This window comes from Saimiri boliviensis, chromosome 14 (assembly GCF_048565385.1).
Source record: "Saimiri boliviensis isolate mSaiBol1 chromosome 14, mSaiBol1.pri, whole genome shotgun sequence".
Classification (NCBI taxonomy): domain Eukaryota; kingdom Metazoa; phylum Chordata; class Mammalia; order Primates; family Cebidae; genus Saimiri; species Saimiri boliviensis.
The window spans coordinates 9029348-9053337 of record NC_133462.1 but is presented as its reverse complement, the minus strand read 5'-3'; the positions used below and the strand labels follow the sequence as shown (position 1 = coordinate 9053337).

Genomic DNA, 23990 nt, shown 5'->3' with positions numbered 1-23990 from the left:
CTAGGAACATGCTTTAAGCCAGTGCTGTCCATCTGTGATGTCAGATAGGGTAGCCGAGAACCACATGTGGCCACTGAACACCTACATATGGCTAGTGCCACTGAGAAACTGCATTTAATTTAAATAGCTGCACAGGCTGGGCGTGGTGGCTCACACCTGTAATCCCAGCACTTTGGGAGGCTGAGACGGGTGGATCACCTGAGGTCAGGAGTGGGAGACCAACCTGGCCAACACGGTGAAACCGCGTCTTTACTAGAAATACAAAAATTAGCCAGATGTAGTGGTGTGCCCCTATAGTCCCAGCTACTCAGAGGGCTGAGGCAGGAGAATCGCTTAAACCCAGGACGTGGAGGTTACGGTGAGCTGAGATTGCACACGGCACTCCAGCCTGGGAGAAAGGCAAGAGGCAGTCTAAACAAACAAACAGACAAAAACGGCAAAGCTACACAAGGTTCACAAGCTCATGGCTGGCCTACAGATCTTCCTCCCAGTCACACAGCCCCTTTATGTCTTTTTTTTTTTTTTTTTTTTTTTTTTTTTTTTTTTTTTTTTGAGACAGAGTTTTGCTCTTGTCGCCCAGGCTGGAGTGCAATGGCATGATCTCAGCTCACTGTAACCTCCGCCTCCCGGTTTCAGGCGATTCTCCCGCCTCAGCCTCCCGAATAGCTGGGACTACAGGAGTGAGCTGCCATGCCCAGCTAATTTTTTTGTATTTTTAGTAGAGACGGGGTTTCACCATGTTGGCCAGGATGGTCTTGATCTCTTGGCCTCCCAAAGTGCTGCGATGACAGGCTTGAGCCACCGCACCCTGCCCAAAGATGTCTTAAGCCTAATTTTTGCCACTTGCAAATCAAGTCCCAAGTAAGCAATCAGAGGTACCTTCCACTCATGACACTGGAATTTTAGAACAGCAATCCAAGTCTCTCTAGAATAGGAAGATGAGCTCACACCAGGGACGGGGTGGGGTTGGGGGCACGTCAGAGCCAGGCCCACCAAGTGTTCATGTCCAGTCACGCCTGGGATTCTTAAATATAGATGTATTTTTTTTTCATCTCATCTCCGGGCACACCCCAATCACACCCCTCCTGCCCTCCCCTCCCAACTGCAGAGCCAAGCAGTGCAGACACAGCACAGCACGTGTGAGGTGAGGGGTCCTCCCTTTCACCAAAGCTGGAGGCAGGACACAGTCTGGGGATGGAAGAGCTTCAAGGTAAATGTGGGGTTTCTGGAACCCAGTGTCCTCAGTTCTGGATCATGAGAAAGGGACCAGTATGCAGCAAAGTGGGAAGGTTCCAGATGTAGAAGGCGGGACCTAGAACCCACGGGTCTCACAGTGGGCTGAACAGTTGGGAATAAGCCAGGTTGGGAGTGGGGGACAGACAGCCAGCTCCGTCCCCTGCAGGCACATTCCCTGGAGGGAGATTTTAGATTTAGAAAGGAGGAGTAGGATCTGGTCCAGAAAAGGCCAGAAAGGTAGGAAGGCATCTGGACCAAGACTGTGTGCCCTCCAGAAAGAATGAGCAGCCAAGGGGTTTTGCCACCTCTGGCTGCACCGAAGTGTACAGGATGCCAGGAGCCAGATGGAGGGATCCTCTAGGCAGCGCCAGACAGGCCAGGGAGGCCTAGAACATGGGCCCATCACAGAGCCCAAGTTCTGGAGCTGAGCTGGAGGACCATCTGCTCTCGGTTACCTTCAAACTCTGAAAGCACCCTGGCTCTGGACTTGATTCCTCCATGAGCAGGGACACCACGTGGTTTCCAGCACTTGGTAGAGGGTGGCTGCTCTGTATGCTGTAGAATTTGCAAGCCACATGGGGGCTCTAGGAGCCCCAGACCCGAAAGCACCATGCCAGGTTTCCGAAAACCTCTTGCACCACGGCAGAGTAACGGCAGATTCCTGGCCTCTGGGAAGCAGTCCAGGCTCCGGGGACTCCAGGGCGCGGCTTATGCATTCTGGAACCAGAGAAAGGCACGTCTTTGTGGACTCTGGAGTGCAGGAACTCGGAAAGTGGAGCTGGAGGGGCTGGAGTGTTTGGCGGACTGGGTGAGGGGACGGTGGGACCACGCCCAGTGCGGATCTGGAGCGGGGGGTTTAGGAGCAGCGCCCTTCTGCATCCTCTCTCTGGAGCAGGGAGGCAGGAGAGGCGGGGAGTGTGGTGGGAGGGACTTAGTTGCGCTCCTCGCCCAGGGAGCTGGTGGGGCTGAGGGGCTCGCTGGGGGTGCTGAGCGAGCTGGAGGTGACCGTGTCCACAGAGTTACGCTTGCTCCCGCTGGTGGAGGAGGTGCAGGAGGCGCGGCGCGGCCACTCCGGGGCACGGATGTTGCGCCGGTCCTTGGCGGCCTCCTCGTCCTCATCGTAGCGCTCGCCGTCTTCCTCCAGCGGCCCGTTCCGGGGATCCTCCTCGTCCTCGCTTTGGTGCGGGCTGGAGTGCCGTGACAGCGAGGGCGACGGTGGCACCGAGGCTGGCCGTGGGTAGCGGTACCCCTGGGTCTGCACACGGGGATGTGGGTACAAACCAGAGTGAGCTGAGGACCTCAGTCCTACCCAGGCTTCCAGCCACCTCGAGGCCTTCCCACTCCGGGAGGGACCCCCATCCCACCCAGGCCCAGCTCCTGGCTAAGCAGAAATCCAGGGTCCACTCACCGCATCCGCCTCGTTGGGCTCGTAGGTGAAGTGCTCTGGAAAGGCCTTGGACAGCGCCATGTGTCGTGCGGACATGTAGTACTAGGGGAAAGGAGGGGAGGGGGCAGAGGACGTGAGACCCAGGCCCCACCCCCAGGCAGAAGATGGGGGTGTCCTGGCCACACCCTTTATGCAGATGAGCACACTGCGGCACCGTTGAGCCTGGACCCTATGCAAATGACCCACCTGGCACCACCCCTTATGTAGATAAGCAGAGCTGTGAATAGACAGTTTCTGAGCCACCGTCCTTGGAACAGGGGCCGAATTCTCAAGTCAGGCACCTCTTTGGTCACACCCTTATGCAAATGAGAACCCTTGATCAATGTTCTCCCTTTTTAAAATTTTATTTCAAGACGGGGTTTTGGGCCGGGCGCGGTGGCTCACGCCTGTAATCCCAGCACTTTGGGAGGCCGAGGCGGGTGGATCACGAGGTCAAGAGATCGAGACCATCCTGGTCAATATGGTGAAACCCCGTCTCTACTAAAAAAAAATACAAAAAAATTAGCGGGACATAGCGGCGCGTGCCTGTAATCCCAGCTACTCAGGAGGCTGAGGCAGGAGAATTGCCTGAACCCAGGAGGCGGAGGTTGCGGTGAGCCGAGATCGCGCCATTGCACTCCAGCCTGGGGAACAAGAGCGAAACTCCGTCTCAAAAAAAAAGACAGGGTTTTGGCCGGGCGCAGTGGCTCACGCCTGTAATCCTAGCGCTTTGGGAGGCCGAGGTGGGTGGATCACCTAGGTCAGGATTTCAAGACCACCCTGGCCATCATAGTGAAACCCCATCTTAAAAAAAAAAAAGACAGGGTTTTGCTTTGTTACCCAGGGTGGAGTGTTGCGGGGTTGATCAAAGCTCAACCTCTGAGGCTCAAGCGACCCTACCATCTCAGCCTCCCCCGGTAGCTGAGACCACAGTCACGTACCACCACGCTCGGCTTTTTTTTTTTTTTTTTTTTTTTTTTTAATTTTTAGTAGGAATCACTATGTGGCTCAAGTTGGTCTCTTAACTCCTGAGCTCAAACGATCCTCCCTGCTGGGATTACAGGCATGAGCCACCACCACGATCAGCCTGGTTCATTGCTTAAAGAGACAGCAACTGTTACAAGTGGGACGAGAACCTTCACCCTGCACCAAAGACCCAGAGCCAGGAGCAGCTGATTTGCCAGTAGAGTAGGAAGGCGGGTCCTACCCGGCCTAGGTATTTCCAGTCTAGAAGGTCGGAGAGGCGCTCTGTGCGGTTCCGCTGGATGATACGCTGCCGCCGGCTCTGCTGACAGAAGCTGTAGAGGAAGGAGGTGAGCTGCGAGCAGGAATCATCCAGGCTGCGGAACCGCCGGTCCAGAATGTAGATGCCTGTGGAGGCCAGGACCCGGGTTCAGAAAACGTCCTGGGGAGATCTTCATTATCTCCCGGACTCTGTGGCACCAGGACCCCTCCTCTCCCAGGGGCCCGAGAGCCCACCCCATTTCCTGGTGCCCAGAGTCCCAAGGGTGCATGCTTCTCCTTCCCAGGATCCAGGGGTCTCAATCCCCTGTTCTCAAGCCCCCTTCTGGAATCCTCAGGGGCCTGGGCGCTGACCGTAGGCTGAGGGATCTGCGATGTGTTCCTCCATGAAGCAGCCAAAGCCGGAGAGATTGGTGGAGATACTGGGGATGCCCATAACCGTGCACTCAGCTGCGGGAAGGCGCGAGAGAGACCCACTTAGCTTCCCCCACCTCCTACGTCCTAATCGCAATAGAGGCCTCCACAGCGCCTTCTACTGGCTCCAGCACCAAGTGCCAGGCGCTGTGCGGAGCGTCGCGGAGCCCCCGCAACCAACCTGTGCCTTTCCCTCTTTCTCAGCGGGGCCGCTAAGAGGCTCGAAAAGATAATTACCTGCTCCAAGAACTCAGGGTGTGGGAAAGTCTATAGTTGGGAGATAAGGATGCTAATTTATTGGGCATCCCAATGTCCCTTTGACTTAACTCTCACAACCTGTGGGATCGGGCCAACGTCCATCATTCTACTTAATTGTCACGACCTGTAAGATACTTTCTGGCACCGGGCGCGGTGGCTCAAGCCTGTAATCCCAGCACTTTGGGAGGCCGAGGCGGGCGGATCACAAGGTCAAGAGATCGAGACCATCCTGGTCAACATGGTGAAATCCTGTCTCTACTAAAAATAGAAAAAATTAGCTGGGCATGGTGGCGCATGCCTGTAATCCCAGCTACTCAGGAGGCTGAGGCAGGAGAATTGCCTGAACCCAGGAGGCAGAGGTTGCGGTGAGCCCTGGGTAACAAGAGCGAAACTCCGTCTCACACAAAAAAAAAAAAAAAAAAAGAAAGAAAAAGATACTTTCTGTGCCAGCATTTTGTACAGACTTGGTCTATTTTGATGGGGGATCAGATAACGCCTCTCGTTATTAGTGTCCCTGTGTACAGAGCATCTACTATGTTTTAATACCTTTAACAACCTTGAGAAATAGTTCAAGGGATGTATTATAATTTCTTAACGGATTTTTATGCTTTTTAAATTTTTTTGAGACAGGGTTTCACTCTGTCACCCAAGCTGTAGGTCAGTGGCACAATCTCGGCTCACTGCAACCTCCGCCTCCTGTGTTCAAGCAATTCTCATGCCTCAGCTGCCTGAGTACCTCAGACTACAGGTGCATGCCACCATGCCCGGCTAATTATTGTACTCTTAGTCAATACAGAGTTTCACCATGTTGGGCAGGCTGGTCTCGAACTCCTGACCTCAGGTGATCCACCTGTCTCGGCTTCCCAAAGTGGTGGGCTCCAGGTGTGAGCCACCCCACCCAGTCCAATGCTTTTTTTTTTTTTTTTTTTTTTTTGAGACAAGGTCTCACTTTGTCACCCAAGCTGGAGAAGAGTGGCTTGCTCATAGCTCACTACAGCCTGGACCTCCTAAGTTCAAGAAATCATCCCACCTCAGCCACCTGAGCAGCTGGGACTACAAGCACACACTACGCCTGGCTGATTTAAAAAAAAATACTGCTGGGCGCGGTGGCTCAAGCCTGTAATCCCAGCACTTTGGGAGGCTGAGGCGGGTGGATCATGAGGTCAAGAGATCGAGACCATCCTGGTCAACATGGTGAAACCCCGTCTCTACTAAAAATACAAAACATTAGCTGGGCATGGTGGTGCGTGCCTGTAATCCCAGCTACCCAGGAGGCTGAGACAGGAGAATTGCCTGAACCCAGGAGGCGGAGGTTGTGGTGAGCCAAGATTGCGCCGTTGCACTCCAGCCTGGGTAACAAGAGCAAAATTCCATCTCAAAAATAAAATAAAATAAAAATAAAAATAAACCATTTGTAGAGACAGAGTCTCACCATGTTATCCAAGCTGGTCTTGAATTCCTAGGCTCAAGCTATCCTCCCATCTCATCCTTTCAAGGTGCTAGGATTATAGATGTGAGCCACTGCTTCTGATCTATAATTCTTTTTTTTTTTTTTTGAGACAGGGTCTGATTCTGTCACCCAGGCTAGAGTGCAGTGGCACAATCTCAGCTCACTGCAACCTCCACCTCTCAGGTTCAAGTGATTCTCCCACCTCAACCTCCCAAGGAGCTGGGATTACAGGCATGCGCCACCACACCTAATTTTTTGTATTTTTAGTAGAGATGGGGTTTCACCATATTGACCAGGCTGGTCTCGAACTCCTGACCTCAAGTGATCCTCCCACCTCGGCCTCTGAAAGTGCTGGGATTACAGGCGTGAGCCACCACACCCCGCCTGACCTATAATTCTTATATAAGTGTTCCCAAAAACCTCTGTAAACTGCAAAAGTAGGCACTAAATATAATAGGTCTGTCGGGCATAGTGGAGCGAACCTGTAATGACAGAGACTCAAGAGGCTGCGGCAGGAGCAGCACTTGAGCCTAGGAGTTCCTGGTCAGCCTGGGCAACATAGTAATACCCCCATCTCAAAAAACAAACAAACAGTAAAAAGTATTAAATAGACATGTATGATATGATTTAGCTCTGTGTCCCCACCCAAATTTCATTAAAATGTAATCCCCACGTGTCGAGGGAGGAAAATGACTGGATTATGGGGGTGGTGCCTCCCTGCTGTTCTCGCGATAGTGAGTGAATTCTCACGAGATTGAGTCAATTCTCACGAGATCTCCTGGTTGTATAAATGGTGGTTTTTCCTGCACACACTTCTCTCGCCTGCCACCATGAGAGGAAGGTCCTTGCTTCCGCTTCTGCCATGACTGTAAGTTTCCTGAGACTTCCCGAGCCATGTGAAACTGTGAGTCAATTAAACCTCTTTCCGTTGGACAGATGCAGTGGCTCACGCCTGTAAACCCTGCACTTTGGGAAGCCGAGGCGGGTGGGTCATAAGTCAGGCGTTTGAGACCAGCCTGACCAACATAGTGAAACCCCGTCTCTACTAAAAATACAAAAACTGTGTGTACCTATGCAACAATCTTGCATGTTCTTCACATGTACCCCAAAACCTAAAATGCACTATATATATATATATATATATATATATATATATATATATACAAAAAAAAAAAAAAAACTTAGCCAGGTGTGGTGGCAGGCACCTGTAATCCTAGCTACTCAGGCTGAGGCAGGAGAATCACTTGAACCGAGGTGGAGGCTGGAGTGAGCCGAGATTGCGCCACTGCACTCCAGCCTGGGCGACAGAGCGAGACTCTGTCTCAAAAACAAACAAAAAAACCTTTCTGCTACAAATTACCCAGTCTCGGATTTTTTTAAATAGCAATGTGAAAATAGACTGTCTATCAATTAATCTATCTATAAAACAAGGCTGGTCGGGCTTGGTGACTCATGCCTGTAATTCCAGCACTTTGGGAGGCCGAAGCAGGTGGATCGCCTGAGGTCAGGAGTTTGAGACCAGCCTGGCCAACATGATGAAACCCCGTCTCTACTAAAAATACAAAAATTAGCCGGGTGTGGTGGCCAGTGCCTATAATCCCAGCTTCTCGGGAGGCTGAGGCAGGAGAATTGCTTGAACCCAGGATGCAGAGGTGAGATCATGGCATTGCACTCCAGCCTGGGGGACAACAGGAGACTTTGTCTCCAAAAAAAAAAAAAAAAAAGGGGGGGCCGGGCGCGGTGGCTCAAGCCTGTAATCCCAGCACTTTGGGAGGCCGAGGCGGGTGGATCACGAGGTCAAGATCGAGACCATCCTGGTCAATATGGTGAAACCCCGTCTCTACTAAAAATACAAAAAATTAGCTGGGCATGGTGGCGCGTGCCTGTTATCCCAGCTACTCAGGAGGCTGAGGCAGGAGAATTGCCTGAACCCAGGAGGCGGAGGTTGCGGTGAGCCGAGATCGCGCCATTGCACTCCAGCCTGGGGAACAAGAGCGAAACTCCGAACTCCGTCTCAAAAAAAAAAAAAAAAAAAAGTATGGGAAAAAGAGAATAGGCGCTAACCACATGATTCCTAATTACCACACAAGCACAGTTTGCAAGACCTTTTTTTTTTTTTTTTTTTTTTTAAATACGGGGTTTCACCATGTTGGTCAGGCTGGTCTAGAACTCCCGACCTCAGGTGATCCGCCCGTCTTGGCCTCCAAAGTGCTTGGATTACAAGCATGAACCACTGCGCCCAGCCAAGACTTGTTAAATTACTAATAAACTAGGAAATAGTACTTAGTCTAGCTTTAAAAACATTGGCAAAAAACAAAACAAAACAACAAAAAGAGATTGGCTAATGTGAACAAATAAGAGGAAGGTGGAGTTCATGGGCACTGGGCATGGCTTCCGAGGAGACTTGGCTACTCTCAGCTGTGTGTGAGAATTGTGTATTTGGCTGCTGCTATTTGGGGAGCCAAATGCCCAGGCCCTGGAGAAATCAGTGTGAACTGTGGCATCAATTTGACACTAACTCGTCCTCAAAACTCAGCCTTTGGACAGGTGTGGTGGCTCACACCTGTAATCCCAGCACTTTAGGAGGCTGAGGCAGGTGGACCACAAGGTCAGGAGTTCGAGACCAGCCTGGCCAATGTGGTGAAACCCCATCTCTACTAAAAATACAAAAGCTAGCCAGGCACGGTGGCAGGTGCCAGTAGTCCCAGCTACTAGGGAGACTGAGGCAGGAGAATCGCTTGAACCCGGGAGGTGGAAGTTGCAGTGAGCTGAGATTGTGCCATTGCACTCCAGTCTGAGCAGCAGAGGGAGACTCGATCTCAAAAAAAAAAACAAAACAGCTCAGACTTCTAGTTTCTCAAACATGAGCTATCATGTCACACAAGCACGTGCTGCAGCAGAACGAGTATCACCATCGTTCTTGTTTCGCAAAGGAGGAAACAGGCTCAGAGAGGCCCAGTGCCATGCCCCAGGACGTGTGAGATCTCACTGACCCCATGACCACGCCGTCCCCTACCCACTACACTCACCCGGCGTGTAGCCCCATGGTTCATAGTAGGAGGGGAAGACCCCAAGGTGACAGCCACGGACAAACTCCTCATAGTCCACAGGGAGCAGGGGGCTTGTGGAGGAGAGGAACTCCGGGTGGAAAATCACCTGGTAGTGAAAAAGAAGGGCTCAGCCCAAGGACTTTATTTAGCTAAGCCCTGAGATCCCAAGGTGGCCCAGAGAGGGTAAGAAGCTTGTCTAATAACACACAGCATGTGCTTGGCAGGACCCATGTTCAAACCCAAGTCTGTTTGCCTCAGAAGCCAGGGTTCTTCCTAAACATAGCAATGCATTTGATAAAACGTATGGGGGAATGGAGTGCGTGAGACCCAGGACCCAACCCCTTCCCTCTGCCGTGCCCAACCCAGCCCTGGCCAATGCCTTCACCTTCACTCTGTCGGCACTGCTGTTGAAGAGGCCAATTCGGCGGATGGTGGTCAGGATGGGGTCTGAGGAGTCGTCCAGCATATTGTGGGTGCACACAGGGGGGAAGGACTGCCGCTGTAGGAGCCACAAGAAGGGTAGGGGGTCATGGAAGTTACAGGGGCTCCCTACTTCCCCATGAGCCATGCTGAGACCCTGGGGCAGCCCAGGAGACCACAAGTGCCCAGGCTGTGCAGCTACAAACCCAGGTGCTATGGCTCCCCACTAGGCTCTAGTAAAACCCATAAACGTTTTCTCTCTCTCTTCTTTTTCTTTCTTTTCTTTCTCTTTCTTTTTTTCTTGAGACAGAATCTTGCTCTGCTGCCCAGGCTGGAGTACAGTGGCACGATCTTGGCTCACTGCAACCTCCGCCTCCTGGGTTCAAGCAATTATCCTGCCTCAGCCTCCTGGGTAGGTGAGATTACAGGAGGCCACCATCCCTGGCTAATTTTTTGTATTTTTAGTAGAGACGGGATTTTACCATGCTGACCAGGCTGGTCTCAAACTCCCAACCTCATGATCTGCCCACCTCAGTCTCCCAAAGTGCTGGGATTACAGGCAAAAGCCACTGCTTCCGGCTCTCTCTCTTTTTTCTTTTCTTTTCTTTTTTTTTTGAGACGGAGTTTCGCTCTCGTTACCCAGGCTGGAGTGCAATGGCGTGATCTCGGCTCGCCGCAACCGCCGCCTCCTGGGTTCAGGCAATTCTCCTGCCTCAGCCTCCTGAGTAGCTGGGATTACAGGCACGTGCCACCATGCCCAGCTAATTTTTTGTATTTTTAGTAGAGATGGGGTTTCACCACGTTGACCAGGATGGCCTCGATCTCTTGACCTCATGATCCACCCGCCTCAGCCTCCCAAAGTGCTGGGATTACAGGCGTGAGCCACCGCGCCCAGCCTCTTTCTTTCTTTTTTTTTTTTTTAAGAGATGCAGTTTCACCATGTTGGTCAGACTGTCCTCTTAACGCCTGACCTCAGGTGATTCAGCTGCCTCGGCCTCCCGAAGTGCTGGGATTACAGGCATAAGACAGTGTACCCAGCCTCATTAAAGAAAAAAAAATCTTTTTCTATGAAGATGGGATTTCAATATTTGATGTTCGAGGCTGGTTTCGAACCCTTGGGCTCAAGCAATGCACCCATCTCGACCTCCCAAAGTGCTGGGATTACAGACGTGAGCCACCACACCTGGCCTGTAAAGGTTTTTTTTTCCCTTAAGCACCATGAGCTTAAAAGAACTATAATTCCCAGCTGTCTTTGAGGCAAAGCCAATGATAACAACCCCCTTACTTCCAAGGACTTTGAGGAGTTGTTGTATCTTGTTTTGTACTCTTGGCTCTATCATGAAAGAAACCAAAGGGAAGTGTTAACTATCTCCAGTCAATGGGGGCCAAGACTGTGCCAATATGGCGGCAAGTTTTGGAGGCTGCTGGGAATTGTAGTTTCCTTATGAAAATTCACCTCAAGGCCGGGCGCGGTGGCTCAAGCCTGTAATCCCAGCACTTTGGGAGGCCGAGGCGGGTGGATCACAAGGTCGAGAGATCGAGACCATCGTGGTCAACATGGTGAAACCCCGTCTCTACTAAAAATACAAAAAATTAGCTGGGCATGGTGGCGTGTGCCTGTAATCCCAGCTACTCAGGAGGCTGAGGCAGGAGAATTGCCTGAACCCAGGAGGCGGAGGTTGTGGTGAGCCGAGATCGCGCCATTGCACTCCAGCCTGGGTAACAAGAGCGAAACTCTGTCTCAAAAAAAAAAGAAAGAAAATTCACCTCAAATCTTAACAGAGGCTCAAAGAAACCACAATTTCCAAGAGTCACTGGAGCAAGACAGAGCTAGTGTGGTAGAAAGCCCTGGGGACTACTGGGGTGTATAGTTCTTTGCAACTGTTCCATCATAGCTCATGAAAGGTTTTACTTACCGTCACTCTATTTAGTCTAGGAGCCCGAGAAACTACAAGTCCCAGCAGCCCCGTGGCAGAAACATTCATAATAAGGCAGGGTGCCTTAGGGACTATTGGTGATTATAGGTGAGCCAAAAGCAGTTCACGTTTTGTTTGTACAGCTTAGTGGTCTAGGTTTCCATGTCCCAGGAAATGGCTCAGCAATGTAGATCGCAAGTACCTTGGACCCCAGAGAATGAAAGAACTCTTAACTCCCAGCAGCCTCTGAACAAGGGAAGAGTCACTACCCCAGAAGACCAGCAGGGGGCTGCTGGGAGTTGTAGTTCTCATTTTATAAATGCCAATTCTCTTTGAAGTTAAAATCTAAAGCAGCTACAATTCCCAGTGGTGTCTGGGGACCAACACACAGGCTTCGGAGTAAGAAACTGCAGCTGTTGAGAGTTCGCAATGTTTTCTGGAGGAAGCTGGGTGTTTTTGCTCACCTCCTGACTCTGTCCCAAAACCAGTCCCAGCAATTTTAGGGGGTGAGGTGGAGCCGTGTGCAGCAAGGCCGAAAGAGAGCTGGGAATTGCAATTCTCTTTTTTTTTTTTTTTTTTTTTAGATGGAGTCTTGCTCTGTCACCCAGGCTGGAGTGCAATGGCGCGATCTTGGCTCACTGTAACCTCTGCCTCCCAAGTTCGAGTGATTCTCCTGCCTCAGCCTCCTGAGTAGCTGGGATTACAGGCGCGCACTACTGCGCTCAGCTAATTTTTGTATTGTTAGTAGAGATGGGGTTTCACTATGTTGGCCAGGATGGTCTCGATCTCTTTTCCTTATGATCTGCCTGCCTTGACCTTCCAAAGTGCTAGGATTACAAGCATGAGCCACCTCACCCAGCAAGGTGTATATTCTCGCCCGGCAGGGGTGTAATTCTTTTATGGCTGTCTTTTCTTTTTTTCCTCTTTCGTGTGTGTGTGTGTATGTGTGTGTGTGTGTGTGTGTGTGTGATGTGTGTTTATGTGTCAGTCTGGCTCTGTTGCCCAGGCTGGAGTGCAGTGGCATAATCATAGCTCCCTACAGCCTTCCAGCCAACTTTCTACACTTCCTTTCAAATTTCCCTTTGGGCTGGGAACAGTGGGTCACACCTGTAATCCCAGCATTTTGGGAGGCTGAGGCAGGCAGATCACTTGAGGTCAGGAGTTTGAGACCAGTCTGGCCAACACGGCAAAACACCGTCTCTACTAAAAATACAAAAATTAGCCGGGGGTGGTGGGAGGCGCCTGTAATCCCAGCTACCTGGGAAGCTGAGGCAGGAGAATCTCCTGAACCCAGGAGGCAGAGGTTGCAGTCAGCTGAGATCACGCCACTGCACTCCCGCCTGGGTGACAGAGCGAGACTCTGTTGAAAGAAAGAAGGAAAGAAAAAAGGAAAGGGAAAGGGAAGGATGCTTCCCTTTGTTCATTGATTTCAGAGTCCCAGAGAAACCACAACTCCCAGCAACCCCCGTGGCAGAATAAGCCACAGAAAACTGCCCGTCCTACGTGTCTCTCGGAACTGAAGTTCTGCCAGTCAGCACACGCCCTTCTGTGGACCTTAGAATAGATCCCTTAATAAAGGTCTTCAGGAGAAAGCAGCACTCCCAGCAATCTCTGGGGTCTGAGCTGGTGTGGCAAGCTGCCTCTGGGGCTGCTGGGAATGGCCATCTATCTGCACAGAGGGCCCATCCATACCTGCGTGGCAAAGATGGCTCTCTTCATCATGGTGAAATCTTCCTTATCCAGCATCTTGTTCATGTCCGGAAGGCTCCCACTGCAAGGCGAGCAGGGGCAGGCAAGTGAGAACCGAGTGATGAGAGGGTTAGCCAGGGCCTAGGAGGGCACAGGGCTGAGGGCGGGGCACTCACACCAGCAAGGATTCGTAAAGCTTCCTCCCGAACTTTTCCTTCACCGTGTTGGCCGTGTCCCTGGAGGAAGCAGAGCAACAGCGTCACATACACACCAGCTGCCATCGACTGTTAGGCTTCTTTAGTTTATTTGTTTTCTTTTTTCTTTTTTTGAGACGGAGTCTGGCTCTGTTGCCAGGCTGGAGTGCAGTGGAACTATCCTGCTCACTGCAACCTCCGCCTCCTGGGTTCAAGCGATTCTCCTGCCTCAGCCTCCCGAGTAGCTGGGACTACAGGCACCCGCCACCAGGCCCAGCTAATTTTTATATTTCTTAGTAGAGATGGTGTTTCACCAGGTTGGTGAGGATGGTCTTAATCTCCTGACCTTGTGATCCTCCCACCTCAACCTCCCAAAGTGCTAGGATTACAGGCATGAGTCACCGTGCCTGGCCTTTTTTTCTTCTTTTTTTTTTTTAGACAGAGTCTTGCTGGAGTACAATGGCGAGACCTTGGGTCACGACAACCCCCACCTCCTGGGTTCAAGCAATTCTCCCTCAGCCACCTGAGTAGCTGGGATTTTTTTTTCCTTTTGTTTGGAAAAGGAAACTTGGCTCACTGCAATCTCCACCTCCCGGGTTCAAGCAATTCTGCTTCAGCTTCCGAGTAGCTGGGATTACAGGCGTTCACCAGCACGCCCAGCTAATTTTTTGTATCTTTAGTAGAGATGGGGTTTCATCATGTTGGCCAGGCTGGTCTCGAACTCCTGACCTTGTGATCCACCCTCCTTAGCCTCCCAAAGTGTTGGGATTACAGGCGTGAGCCACCACGACTGGCCCTATTTTATTTTATTTTTTTGAGAAATAGTCTCACTCTGTCGCCCAGGCTGTAATGCAGTGGTGCGATCTTGGCTCACTGCAGCCTCCACCTCCCACGTTCAAGCATTCTCCTGCCTCAGCCTCCCAGGTAACTGGGATTACAGGCACCCACCATCACACCCAGTTAATTTGTGTATTTTTAGTAGAGACGGGATTTCTTTCACCATGTTAGCCAGGCTGGTCTCGAACTCCTGACCTCTGGTAATCCACCCACCTTGGCCTCCCAAAATGCTGAGATTACAGGTGTGAGCCACCAGGCCCAGCTACTGTTAGATTTCTAGGATAGAAAGGAAACAGGTGTGAGCAGGGAAGCCATACCCTGGGGCCTCCAGGCTGGACGATGGGGACCCAGGGGGCAGGGCCTGGAAGGCTGAGATCCCACGTGCCTGACATCAGCTGTGTGGTCAGGGACAGGTGGCCTTCCCTCTCTGACTTCAGTGACTCATCTTTCAGAGGAGGATGAAAATAGAACCGACCTCAGAGGTATGCAATGAGGACCCAGTGATGTCATGCCCAAAAGTACACATAGCCAGCCTTCCGGAAATGTCAGCTATTATTAGGACTTGTCCTTGTCCTGCAGGTGGCGACGCTAAGCCACATCTTATACAAAAAGAACAGAAGAGTCTGAGAAAGGACCCTTTAGGCACACAAGTAAAGCTAGCAGTGTGACAGGACAGCCTGACAATCACTCCTTTACTTAAAATCTTCCCCGGCCAGGTACGGTGGCCCACGCCTATAATCCCAGCACTGGTCTTGAACTCCTGACCTCATGATCCGCCCTCCTCAGCCTCCCAAAGTGCTGGGATTACAGCTGTGAGCCACCATGCCCAGCCTCTTCCTTTTTTTTTTTGAGATGGAGTCTTGCTCTGTCACCCATGCTGGAGTGCAGTGGTGCGATCTAGGCTCACTATATAACCTCTGCCTTCTAGGTTCGAGGGATTCTCCTGCCTCAGCCTTCCAAGTAGCTGGGATTACAGATGTGTGTCACCATGCCCAGCTAATTTTTGTACTTGTAGTAGAGAAGGGGTTTCACCATGTTGGCTGGGCTGATCTCCAACTCCTGTCCTCAGGTGATCCATCCACCTCAGCCTCCCAAAGTGCTGGGGTTACAGGTGTGAGCCACCACGCCCAGCTAATTTTTTGTATTTTTAGTAGAGATGGGGTTTCATCATGCTGGCCAGGCTGGTCTCGAACGCCTGACCTCGTGATCTGCCTGCCTCAGCCTCCCAAAGTGCTGTGATTACAGGTGTCAGCCACTGCTCCTGGCCCCACTGAGTCTTTTTTTTTTTTTTTTAAGAGATGGGGTTTCACCATGTTGGCCAGGATGGTCTCAGTCTCTTGACCTCATGATCCACCCGCCTCGGTCTCCCAAAGTGCTGGGATTACAGGCATGAGCCACCTTGCCTGGCCCCCCACCGCGTCTGAAACATGCCCAGGGCCTTTGCATTTGTTGTTCCCCAGATACCCACAGGGCTTGCTCTGTCATGACCTTTCCCCCTCTCTGCCCCATAACATCTTCTCAGTGTGGCCTCTCCCAACAGCCCCATCTCATATTGCAGTCCTGCTTTACTTTTGCCCGAAAATAAATTCTGTCTACATGATTTTCTAGAATGCAAGCTCTATGAGGAAAGGGATCTTATTTTTCTGGTTCACAACTGTATTTCCTGGACCTGGAAGAGTGACTGGTACATAGTAGAGGCTCAGTGAGTATCTGCTGCTAATGAATGAGTGGTTTACAGATGAAGAAACTGAGGTTCACTGGGAGATGGAGGTTGCAGTGAGCTGAGATCATGCCACTGCACTCCAGCCTGGGCGACAGAAAAATAAAATCAGCAAAGAAAAAGAAACTGGGCTGGGGACAGCGGCTAATGCCTGTAATCCCAGCACTGTGGGAGGCCGAGGCGGGTGGATCATGAGGTCAAGAGATCGAGACCATCCTGGTCAACATGGTGAAACCCCGTCTCTACTAAAAATACCAAAAATTAGCTAGGCATGGTGGCGCGTGCCTGTAGTCCCAGCTACTCAGGAGGCTGAGGCAGGAGAATTGCCTGAACCCAGGAGGCGGAGGTTGCGGTGAGCCGAGACCACGCCATTGCACTCCAGCCTGGGTAACAAGAGCGAAACTCCGTCTGAAAGAGCAAGCCAGTGAAGGTGGGTGGTACGAGTGGAATCTCACTGGGTTGATATCAGAGCCCTGGTCGCACTGTCACACATTTCTTGCCGGTGCCTTCTTACTGCCCTCGAGCTGGAAACGTCACAAGGAAGTGACTTTGCTGGGAATCACTGGGGCAGGTTGATCATGTTACAGATGACAAAACTGAGCCTGAGGGCTGGGCGTGGTGGCTCAAGCTTATAACCCCTGCACTCCGGGAGGCCAAGGCAGGTGGATTGCTTGAGCTCAGGAGTTCAAGGCCAGCCTGGCCAACATGGTGAAACCCTGTCTCTACTAAATCATACAAAAATTATAGCCAGGTGTGGTAGTGGGTGTCTGAATTCCCAGCTGCGTGGGAGGCTGAGGCAGGACAATCGCTTGAACCTGGGAGGGGGAGGTTGCAGTGAGCCGAGATCACACCACTGCACTCCAGCCTGGGTGACAGAGAGAGACTCTGTCTAAAAAAAAAAGGCTGAGATTCTAGGAGAAACACAGGACTCAAAGCACACAGCCGGGAGTGGGCTGGGCAGGGGTGCTGAGCCGAGGGCTACTGACCAAAGCTGTTTGCGCACGGCCTGGCCTTTGAGGGTCTCCACGTTGAAATTGTTGGTCCGCGCCGGCATGATGAAGAAAGCAACCACTGTCTGCTCGCTGCCATTCACCTGAGCAGAAAGAAAGAACGGGGAGGTCAGGGTCATGCGGGGGAAGCCTGGGACCAGCCAGCCCTTCCGCCAAGACCACTGGGACCCTGCCATACCCCTTCCTGTCAAGAATTACAGGACGTCCCCACTTGGACTCTGACCTGTCTGGGTCTCTATACTCCCTTCACGGCCCCCACCACACACAGGGGTTTTCCTCCCCCATCTTCCTGGCTTCCTGGGTCTCTGTTCTAGTTATTTTGATTTATTTTTTTGAGACGAATTCTTGCTCTGTCCCCCAGGCTGGAGTGCAGTGGTGTGATCTCAGCTCACCGCAACCTCCACCTCCCAGGTTCAAGCGATTCTCCTGCCTCAGCCTCCTCTGTAGCTGGTATTACAGGCACCTGCCACCACACCTGGCTAATTTTTGTATTTTCGGCAGAGATGGGTTTTCACCATGTTGATCAGGCTAGTCTTGAACTCCTGACCTTGTGATCCACCCGCCTCAGCCTCCCAAAGTGCTGGGATTACAGGCATGAGCCACTGCGCCCGGCCTGGGTGTCTGTTCTTTCCAGTTTTTTGCTTTGTTTGTTTTTGAGGCAGCATCTTTTTCTGTCGCCCACGCTGGAGTGCAGTGGTGTGATCTTGGATCACTGCAGCCTCCACCTTCCAGGCTCAAGTGATCCTCCCTGCTCCCCCTCCCGAGTAGCTGGGACTACAGATGTGAGCCACCATGCCTGGCTAATTCTTGCATTTTTTGTAGAGATGGCATTTCACCATGTTACCCAGGCTGGTCTCTATCTCCTGGGCTCAAGTGTTCCTCCCGCCTTGGCCTCCCAAAGTGTTGGGATTCCAGGTGTGAGCCACTGCACCCTGCTGTTCTCCCTAGTTCTATACAGCTTTTCGTGCCCTCCCTCTGTCCTCTCACAGCCCAAGCCTCACTCTGAGCAGATAGTTGAGCCGGGCCAAGGCCTCCAGGAAGACGTCAGCACCCTTGTTGGAGAACTCATAGCGGCCGGCGATAAAGAAGTACAAGGTCTTGTCCAAGTTGAAGTCCAGATGCCTACAGAACCCACAAGACAGGGTAAAGCCCAAAGCCCTCACCTGCTAGCCCTGGCCTCAAAACTACAAACCCCAGAAGGTATGGGTGGGGGCAGAGGATAGCTCAGGTAATGCAGAGGCATTATGGGGCCTCCTGGGAGTTGTAGTTCTTTTTTTTTTTTTTTTAAAGAGATGAGGTTTCACCATGTTGGTGGCCAGGCTGGTCTTGAACTCCTGACCTCAGGTGATCCGCCCACCTCAGCCTCCCAAAGTGCTGGGATTACAGGCGTGAGCCACCACACCCGGCCAGTTCTTCTCTTTAGATGGGGGTTTCCTTTAATCCTCAGCCCACTGTTCGAGCACTCAAGAACTAAGGAGGCCGAAGACCCAGGCCCCCCTCCCTCAGACCCAGGAGTCTGGGCCCCCAGCTACCGCCTCCCCAAGTCCTAGATGATTAGGCTCCCAATGCCCTCCTCTCTGAAGACCTGGGTATATGCCCCACGTACCCATAAAAATGGCCCCGCACAAACTCCTGGATTCGAGCCTTGCTCTGAGCATGGAGGTTCTGGAACTCATGCATGGCAGAAAACTTCTTCACATTCAGGCCATTGGGGGTCACAATATCTGGGATTGGGGGTGAGGGTCCCATGTTTTATTTGTTCATTCAGATCAATGTTGTGATTGAATGAATGAATGAAGGAAATACTCCTTGCCTTTTGTAATTTCTTTCTTTCAATAGCATTACTATGAGGTCCCCCACCACCTTTTGTTTTTGGAGACAGGGTTTCTCTCTGTTGCTCAGGCTGGAGAGCAGTGACACAATCATAGCTCATTTCATTCTTGACCTCCTGGGCTCAAACAGTCCTCCCACCTCAGCCTCCCGAGTAGCTGGGACTACAGGCATGCACTACACACCCAGCTAATTTTTCTTTTTTCTTTTTGAGACAGAGTCTCGCTTTGTCACCCAGGCTGGCGTGTAAACAGAGTCCCCTGATCTTTCATTCCCTTTCACAAGACCAATCAGAATTTTATCATATCTGAAATTAATATGAAACAAATTATTTATACCTCCCATTAGCCTACAAAGTGTATATAGTCAGAGAGCCTCAAATACAGGTCACCACCCCAAAGCCTTCTGGGAGCTGCAGTTTTCTATTCTTTAGGGAAAAAATGGTGATGGTCCCCAACTTACAATTTCTCTTTTCTTTTTTTTTGGAGATGGAGTTTCACTCTTGTCACCCAGGCTGAAGTGCAATGGCACAATCTACCTCACTGCAATCTCTGCCTCCTGGGTTCAACTGATTCTCCGCTCTCAGCCTCCTGAGCAGCTGGGATTACAGGCACCGGACATCACACCCAGATAATTTTTGTATTTTTGATAGAGAGGGGATTTCATCATGTTGGCCAGGCTGGTCTCAAATGCCTGACCTCAGGTGATCTGCCCGCCTTGGCCTCCTAAAATGCTGGGCTTACAGGCATGAGCCACTGCGCCCAGGCAAGTTATGATTTTTCAACTCTGTGATGGTGTGAAATATTTATTTATTTTTGAAACTGCGTCTTGCTCTGTCATCCAAGCTGGAGTGCAGTGGCCCGATCTGGGCTCACTGCAACCTCTGCCTCCTGGGTTCAAGCAATTCTCCTGCCTCAGCCTCCTGAGTAGCTGGGATTACAGGTGCCTGCCACCACACCTGGCTGGTTTTTTATTTCAGTAGGGATGGAGTTTCATCATCTTGGCCAGGCTAGTTTTGATCTCCCGACCTCGTAGTCCACCAGCCTCAGCCTCCCAAAGTGCTGGGATTATAGGTGTGAGCCACCACAACCGGCGTATTCAATACTTTATTATAAAACAGGTTTGTATTAGATGATTTTGCCCACTTGTAGGCTAACGTAAAGTGTTCTGGGCACATTTAAGGTATACTAGGCTAAACTCTGATGTTCAACTTTTTGAGACAGGGTCTCACTGTGTCACCCAGGCTGTGACAGGGTCTCTCCATGCCACCCAGATGGTTCGGTAGCACGATCACAGCTCACTGCACCCTTGACCTCTTAGGCTCAAGCAATCCTTCCACTTCAGCCTCCTGAGTAGCTGGGGATATAGGCACACAGACACACACCACCATGTCTGGCAGTTTGTAGCCAGGGATTCACCATGTTGTCCAGGCTGGTCTCAAATTCCTGAACTCAAGTGACCCTCCTGCCTTGGCCTTTCAAAGTGCTGGGACTTTACAGGTGTGAGCCACTGTGTCCAGCCAAAATACATTTTCGTTTTACACTTTTTTTTTTTTTTTTTTCTAGAGATGGAGTCTCACTCTGTCACCCAGGCTGGAGTGCAGTGGCACGATCTCAGCTCACTGCAACCTCCGCTTCCTAGGTTCAAGCAGTTCTTCTGTCTCAGCCTCCTGAGTAGCTGGGATTAAAGGCGTGTGCCACCATGCCTGGCTAATTTTTGCATTTTTAGGAGAGAGGGTTTCACTATCTTGGCCAGGCTGGTCTTAAAACTCCTGACCTCATGATCCACCCACCTCAGCCTCCCAAAGTGCTGGGATTATACCATGCCCAGCCCATGCCATTTCAGTTTACAGTGGGTTTCTTGGGATTAGGAGCAACTGGCTTTGGCATAGACAGCTGCCTGCCTCATTCATGTCTGGGGACTTCAGCCCGGCCCCTACCTGGTTTCCTCTTGAGCAAGTGCTGTGCCTCAATGGCAGTGATCTGGGACACGGTAGTGAAGACGTGAGCACAGTGGGCTGCCGCCCTTTCCATGCAGTAGCGGTGATAGATCTGCCTCTCACCTGCTTCCTTGTCCACGTTGAACTGGGCGGGAAGGGATGACAGTCAGGTTAGAAGGACTGGGGAGAAGCCTCTGCAGGTCCAGACTCCGGGGTCCTAAGGGAAACTGCTGCTGGGGGCTGGGTTCCTGGGTCTGAGGTAGGAGGGGGCTTGGGACTTGGACTTCTGGGTCCTGGGAGGAGAGGGGACGCCATCCCCTGGGGCTCCCTGGAGCTTTGGATTATCCTGGCATACTCGCAGTCCCTCATCTGCCACGGTCCCAGCTCACGTTCTCCAGGTTGTTGTAGAAGTCCACGGCACCAGCACACAGGTAGCGCCCCAGCAGCGTGGCGTGGGTGGTGAAGATGGTCGCCACAGGCAGTCGCCGGGCACGACACAGGCAGAGTCCAATGCCTGCCAACCACTCATGGAAGTGTGCAACCACGTGCGGCTTCTCCTCACTCTGCGCCAGGAACTGTGGGGCAACGGAGAGGGCTGCTGTCTCCACGAGAGTCGGGAAGGGAATCGGCAATCCCCGGTAGGGACAAGGACTTCTATCACCACACTGCACAGAGTGGGCAGCAGCCTACGGCAGCAATCCCAACTGAACAGGGAACTGGAAATCCTGAGGCAGCAACTCCTGGGCTCAAGTGACTGGCTCCCCAGGAGTTGACAGGAACTGAGGATTTTTTTTTTTTTCTTCTTTTCTTTTTTTTTTGAGACGGAGTTTCGCTCTTGTTACCCAGGCTGGAGTGCAATGGCACGATCTCGGCTCACCGCAACCTCCGCCTCCTGGGTTCAGGCAATTCTCCTGCCTCATCCTCCTGAGTAGCTGGGATTACAGGCACGCGCCACCACACCCAGCTAGTTTTTTGTATTTTTAGTAGAGACGGGGTTTCACCATGTTGACCAGGATGGTCTCGATCTCTCGACCTCGTGATCCACCCGCCTCGGCCTCCCAAAGTGCTGGGATTACAGGCTTGAGCCACCGCACCCGGCCGGAACTGAGGATTTTTTGGCCAACCTTATAAGTCCTGGCAGGGTAAGATGGGACACACTGAAGTTTTCATGTCCCCAGGTCCTGGACATAGTTCCTAGAGACCCCTTATCTCAAGGGTACAGTGTCTGCATTCAACACTGGCAAAAGGACTACAACTCCCAGAATGCCATAGGAGCAGCCAGTTCCTAAATTAGTTGTCCCAGGGCATGGGAAATTAAGCTTTTTCTTATTCTTTTCTTTTCTTTTCTTTTTTTTTTTTTGACACAGTCTTGCTCTGTTGCCCAGGCTGGAGTGCAGTGGTGCCATCTCGGCTCACTGCAATCTCTGCCACCCAGGTTCAAGCAATTCTCCTGCCTCAGCCTCCCAGATAGCTGGGATATGGGATTACAGGTGCCTGCCACCACGCCTGGCTAATTATTTCATATTTTTAGTAGAGAGAAGGGTTGGCCATCTTGAACTCCTGGCCTCAAGTGATCTTTCCCCATCAGCCTCCCAAAGTGCTGGGATTGCAGGTGTCGGCCACACCGTACCCAGCCTGGAAATTAAGCTTCTTGAGCCTTTTAAAACCTTGAAGGGAGCCAAAGCCAGGTCAGGCTGGGAATTCGTAAGCATCAGGGGCAGCATCTGAGAGCCGAGTCCCGCGACAGCACCCTAGAGAACTGCAACTCCCAGAATTCCCTGAGACAGCCCGCCGGCCCTCCTTTGAGCCAGAATTCCTAGGCTTGGAAGACTGGAGTAAATGAAGTTGGCATCAAGAGTTTCAGGTGTCTGAGGAAAGAAGATCCTGGGTCCCTGGATGTCCATGTCCCCAAAGGTCAGGGCTAATCGTTGGATTAAAGGACCTTATGACTCCCAGAGTGCCCAGGGAAAAGCCCATCCTCTGGCCTGGGGGCCTGATGGTCATTGCAGTTTCAGGTATGGGTGGAAAGTGACAGATGGGGACTGCAGTGGTACCTACCTCACCCAGGAACCAGGTGGTGAGAAAGCCAAAGAGGACAGCGTCGTTGGCCTCGCGGTCGTACCACGGCACCCCGATGTTGCAGGTATCCCAGAGCTCTCCCTTCCAGCGCTCCAGGGCCCAGGCTGAGGCCCCCACGTCCAGGAGCACCACCAGGGGGCCTCCCTCGATCAGCCAGCGCCCAAAATACACCTGGGGTTGCGGGGGACACCGCAGAAAGGATCAGGGCTTCAACCTCATGTCTGCATGCATTTGTGGTTCTCCCGGTTGCAGGCAGATGTTTAGACTTAAGCCTCAGCTCTCTTCCCTTCTGTTTCTGTATTTGCTGCTAATTTCTCACCCACTGCCTAAACCTATTTCTCTATTTGCATGATTTATTCCCACCACACATTTTTTTTCCATCTCTGTTGCAATATATTCCCTGCCCCCTGCTTTTCTTTCTTTCTGATTTATTTATTTTTGAGATGGAGTCTTGCTGTGTTGCCCAGGCTGCAGTGCAGTGGCATAATCTTGGCCTCCCAGGTTCAAGTGATTTTCCTGCCTCAGCCTCCCAAATAGCTGGGACTACAAGCACCCACCGTCATGCTCAGCTAATTTTTGTATTTTTCGTAGAGACGAGGTTTCGCCATGTTGGCCAGGATGGTCTTGATCTCTTGATCTCGTGATCCACCTGCCTCGGCCTCCCAAAATGCTGGGATTACAGGCTGAGCCACTTCACCAGGCCTAATTTCTTTTCTTTTTTTTTTTCTTTGAGATGGAGTCTCATTCTGTTGCCCAGGCTGGAATGCAATGGCACGATCTTGGTTCACTGCAACCTCCGCCTTCCTGGTTCAAGCAATTCTCCTGCCTCAGCCTCCCGAGTAGCTGGGATTACAGGCGCCTGCCCTCAGACCTGGCTAATTTTTGTGTTTTTAGTAGAGACGGAGTTTCAGCATGTTGGCCAGGCTGGTCTCGAACTCGTGAGCTCAGGTGATCTGCCCTCCTCGGCCTCCCAAAGTATTGGGATTACAGGGGTGAGCCACTGTGCCCGGCCTCCCGTTTAATTTCTATAACTGTTACCCTTGTCCCACTCCCTGCCCCCTTTCTCTGCTTATAAGCAAGTATATTGTTACATGTCCTGTCTCTGTGCTCCCACTGCCCTGTCTGGCCATCCTGCCAATCATTCTACCTGCCACCTTGCCACCTTGTTTCTGTACTTGTGGCCACATTTCTCTTGCCAACTATCTTTTTTTTTTTTTTTTTTTTTTTTTTTTTTGAGACGGAGTTTCGCTCTTGTTACCCAGGCTGGAGTGCAATGGCAC

The 23990-nt window shown here is 51.6% G+C and overlaps 1 protein-coding gene across 2 annotated transcripts in view; it reads right to left on the bottom strand.

Moving 5' to 3' along the window:
• Nucleotides 1-1017: 1017 nt before the first annotated feature.
• GYS1 (glycogen synthase 1) overlaps nt 1018-23990 on the bottom strand; it is a 29324-nt gene continuing 6351 nt past the window's right edge. For both annotated transcript variants that reach the window (XM_003940332.3, XM_003940334.3), the window contains 14 exons: nt 22690-22881; nt 21021-21206; nt 20632-20776; nt 18469-18586; nt 17864-17984; nt 16839-16945; nt 13278-13337; nt 13105-13183; nt 9462-9575; nt 9056-9182; nt 4259-4354; nt 3870-4033; nt 2645-2725; nt 1018-2491 (listed from right to left, as the gene is read on the bottom strand). In XM_003940332.3, coding sequence (XP_003940381.1) covers nt 2168-2491; nt 2645-2725; nt 3870-4033; nt 4259-4354; nt 9056-9182; nt 9462-9575; nt 13105-13183; nt 13278-13337; nt 16839-16945; nt 17864-17984; nt 18469-18586; nt 20632-20776; nt 21021-21206; nt 22690-22881 — 1914 coding nt within the window. In that variant the 3' untranslated portion in view covers nt 1018-2167. The remainder of the gene's footprint in view (nt 2492-2644; nt 2726-3869; nt 4034-4258; nt 4355-9055; nt 9183-9461; nt 9576-13104; nt 13184-13277; nt 13338-16838; nt 16946-17863; nt 17985-18468; nt 18587-20631; nt 20777-21020; nt 21207-22689; nt 22882-23990) is intronic.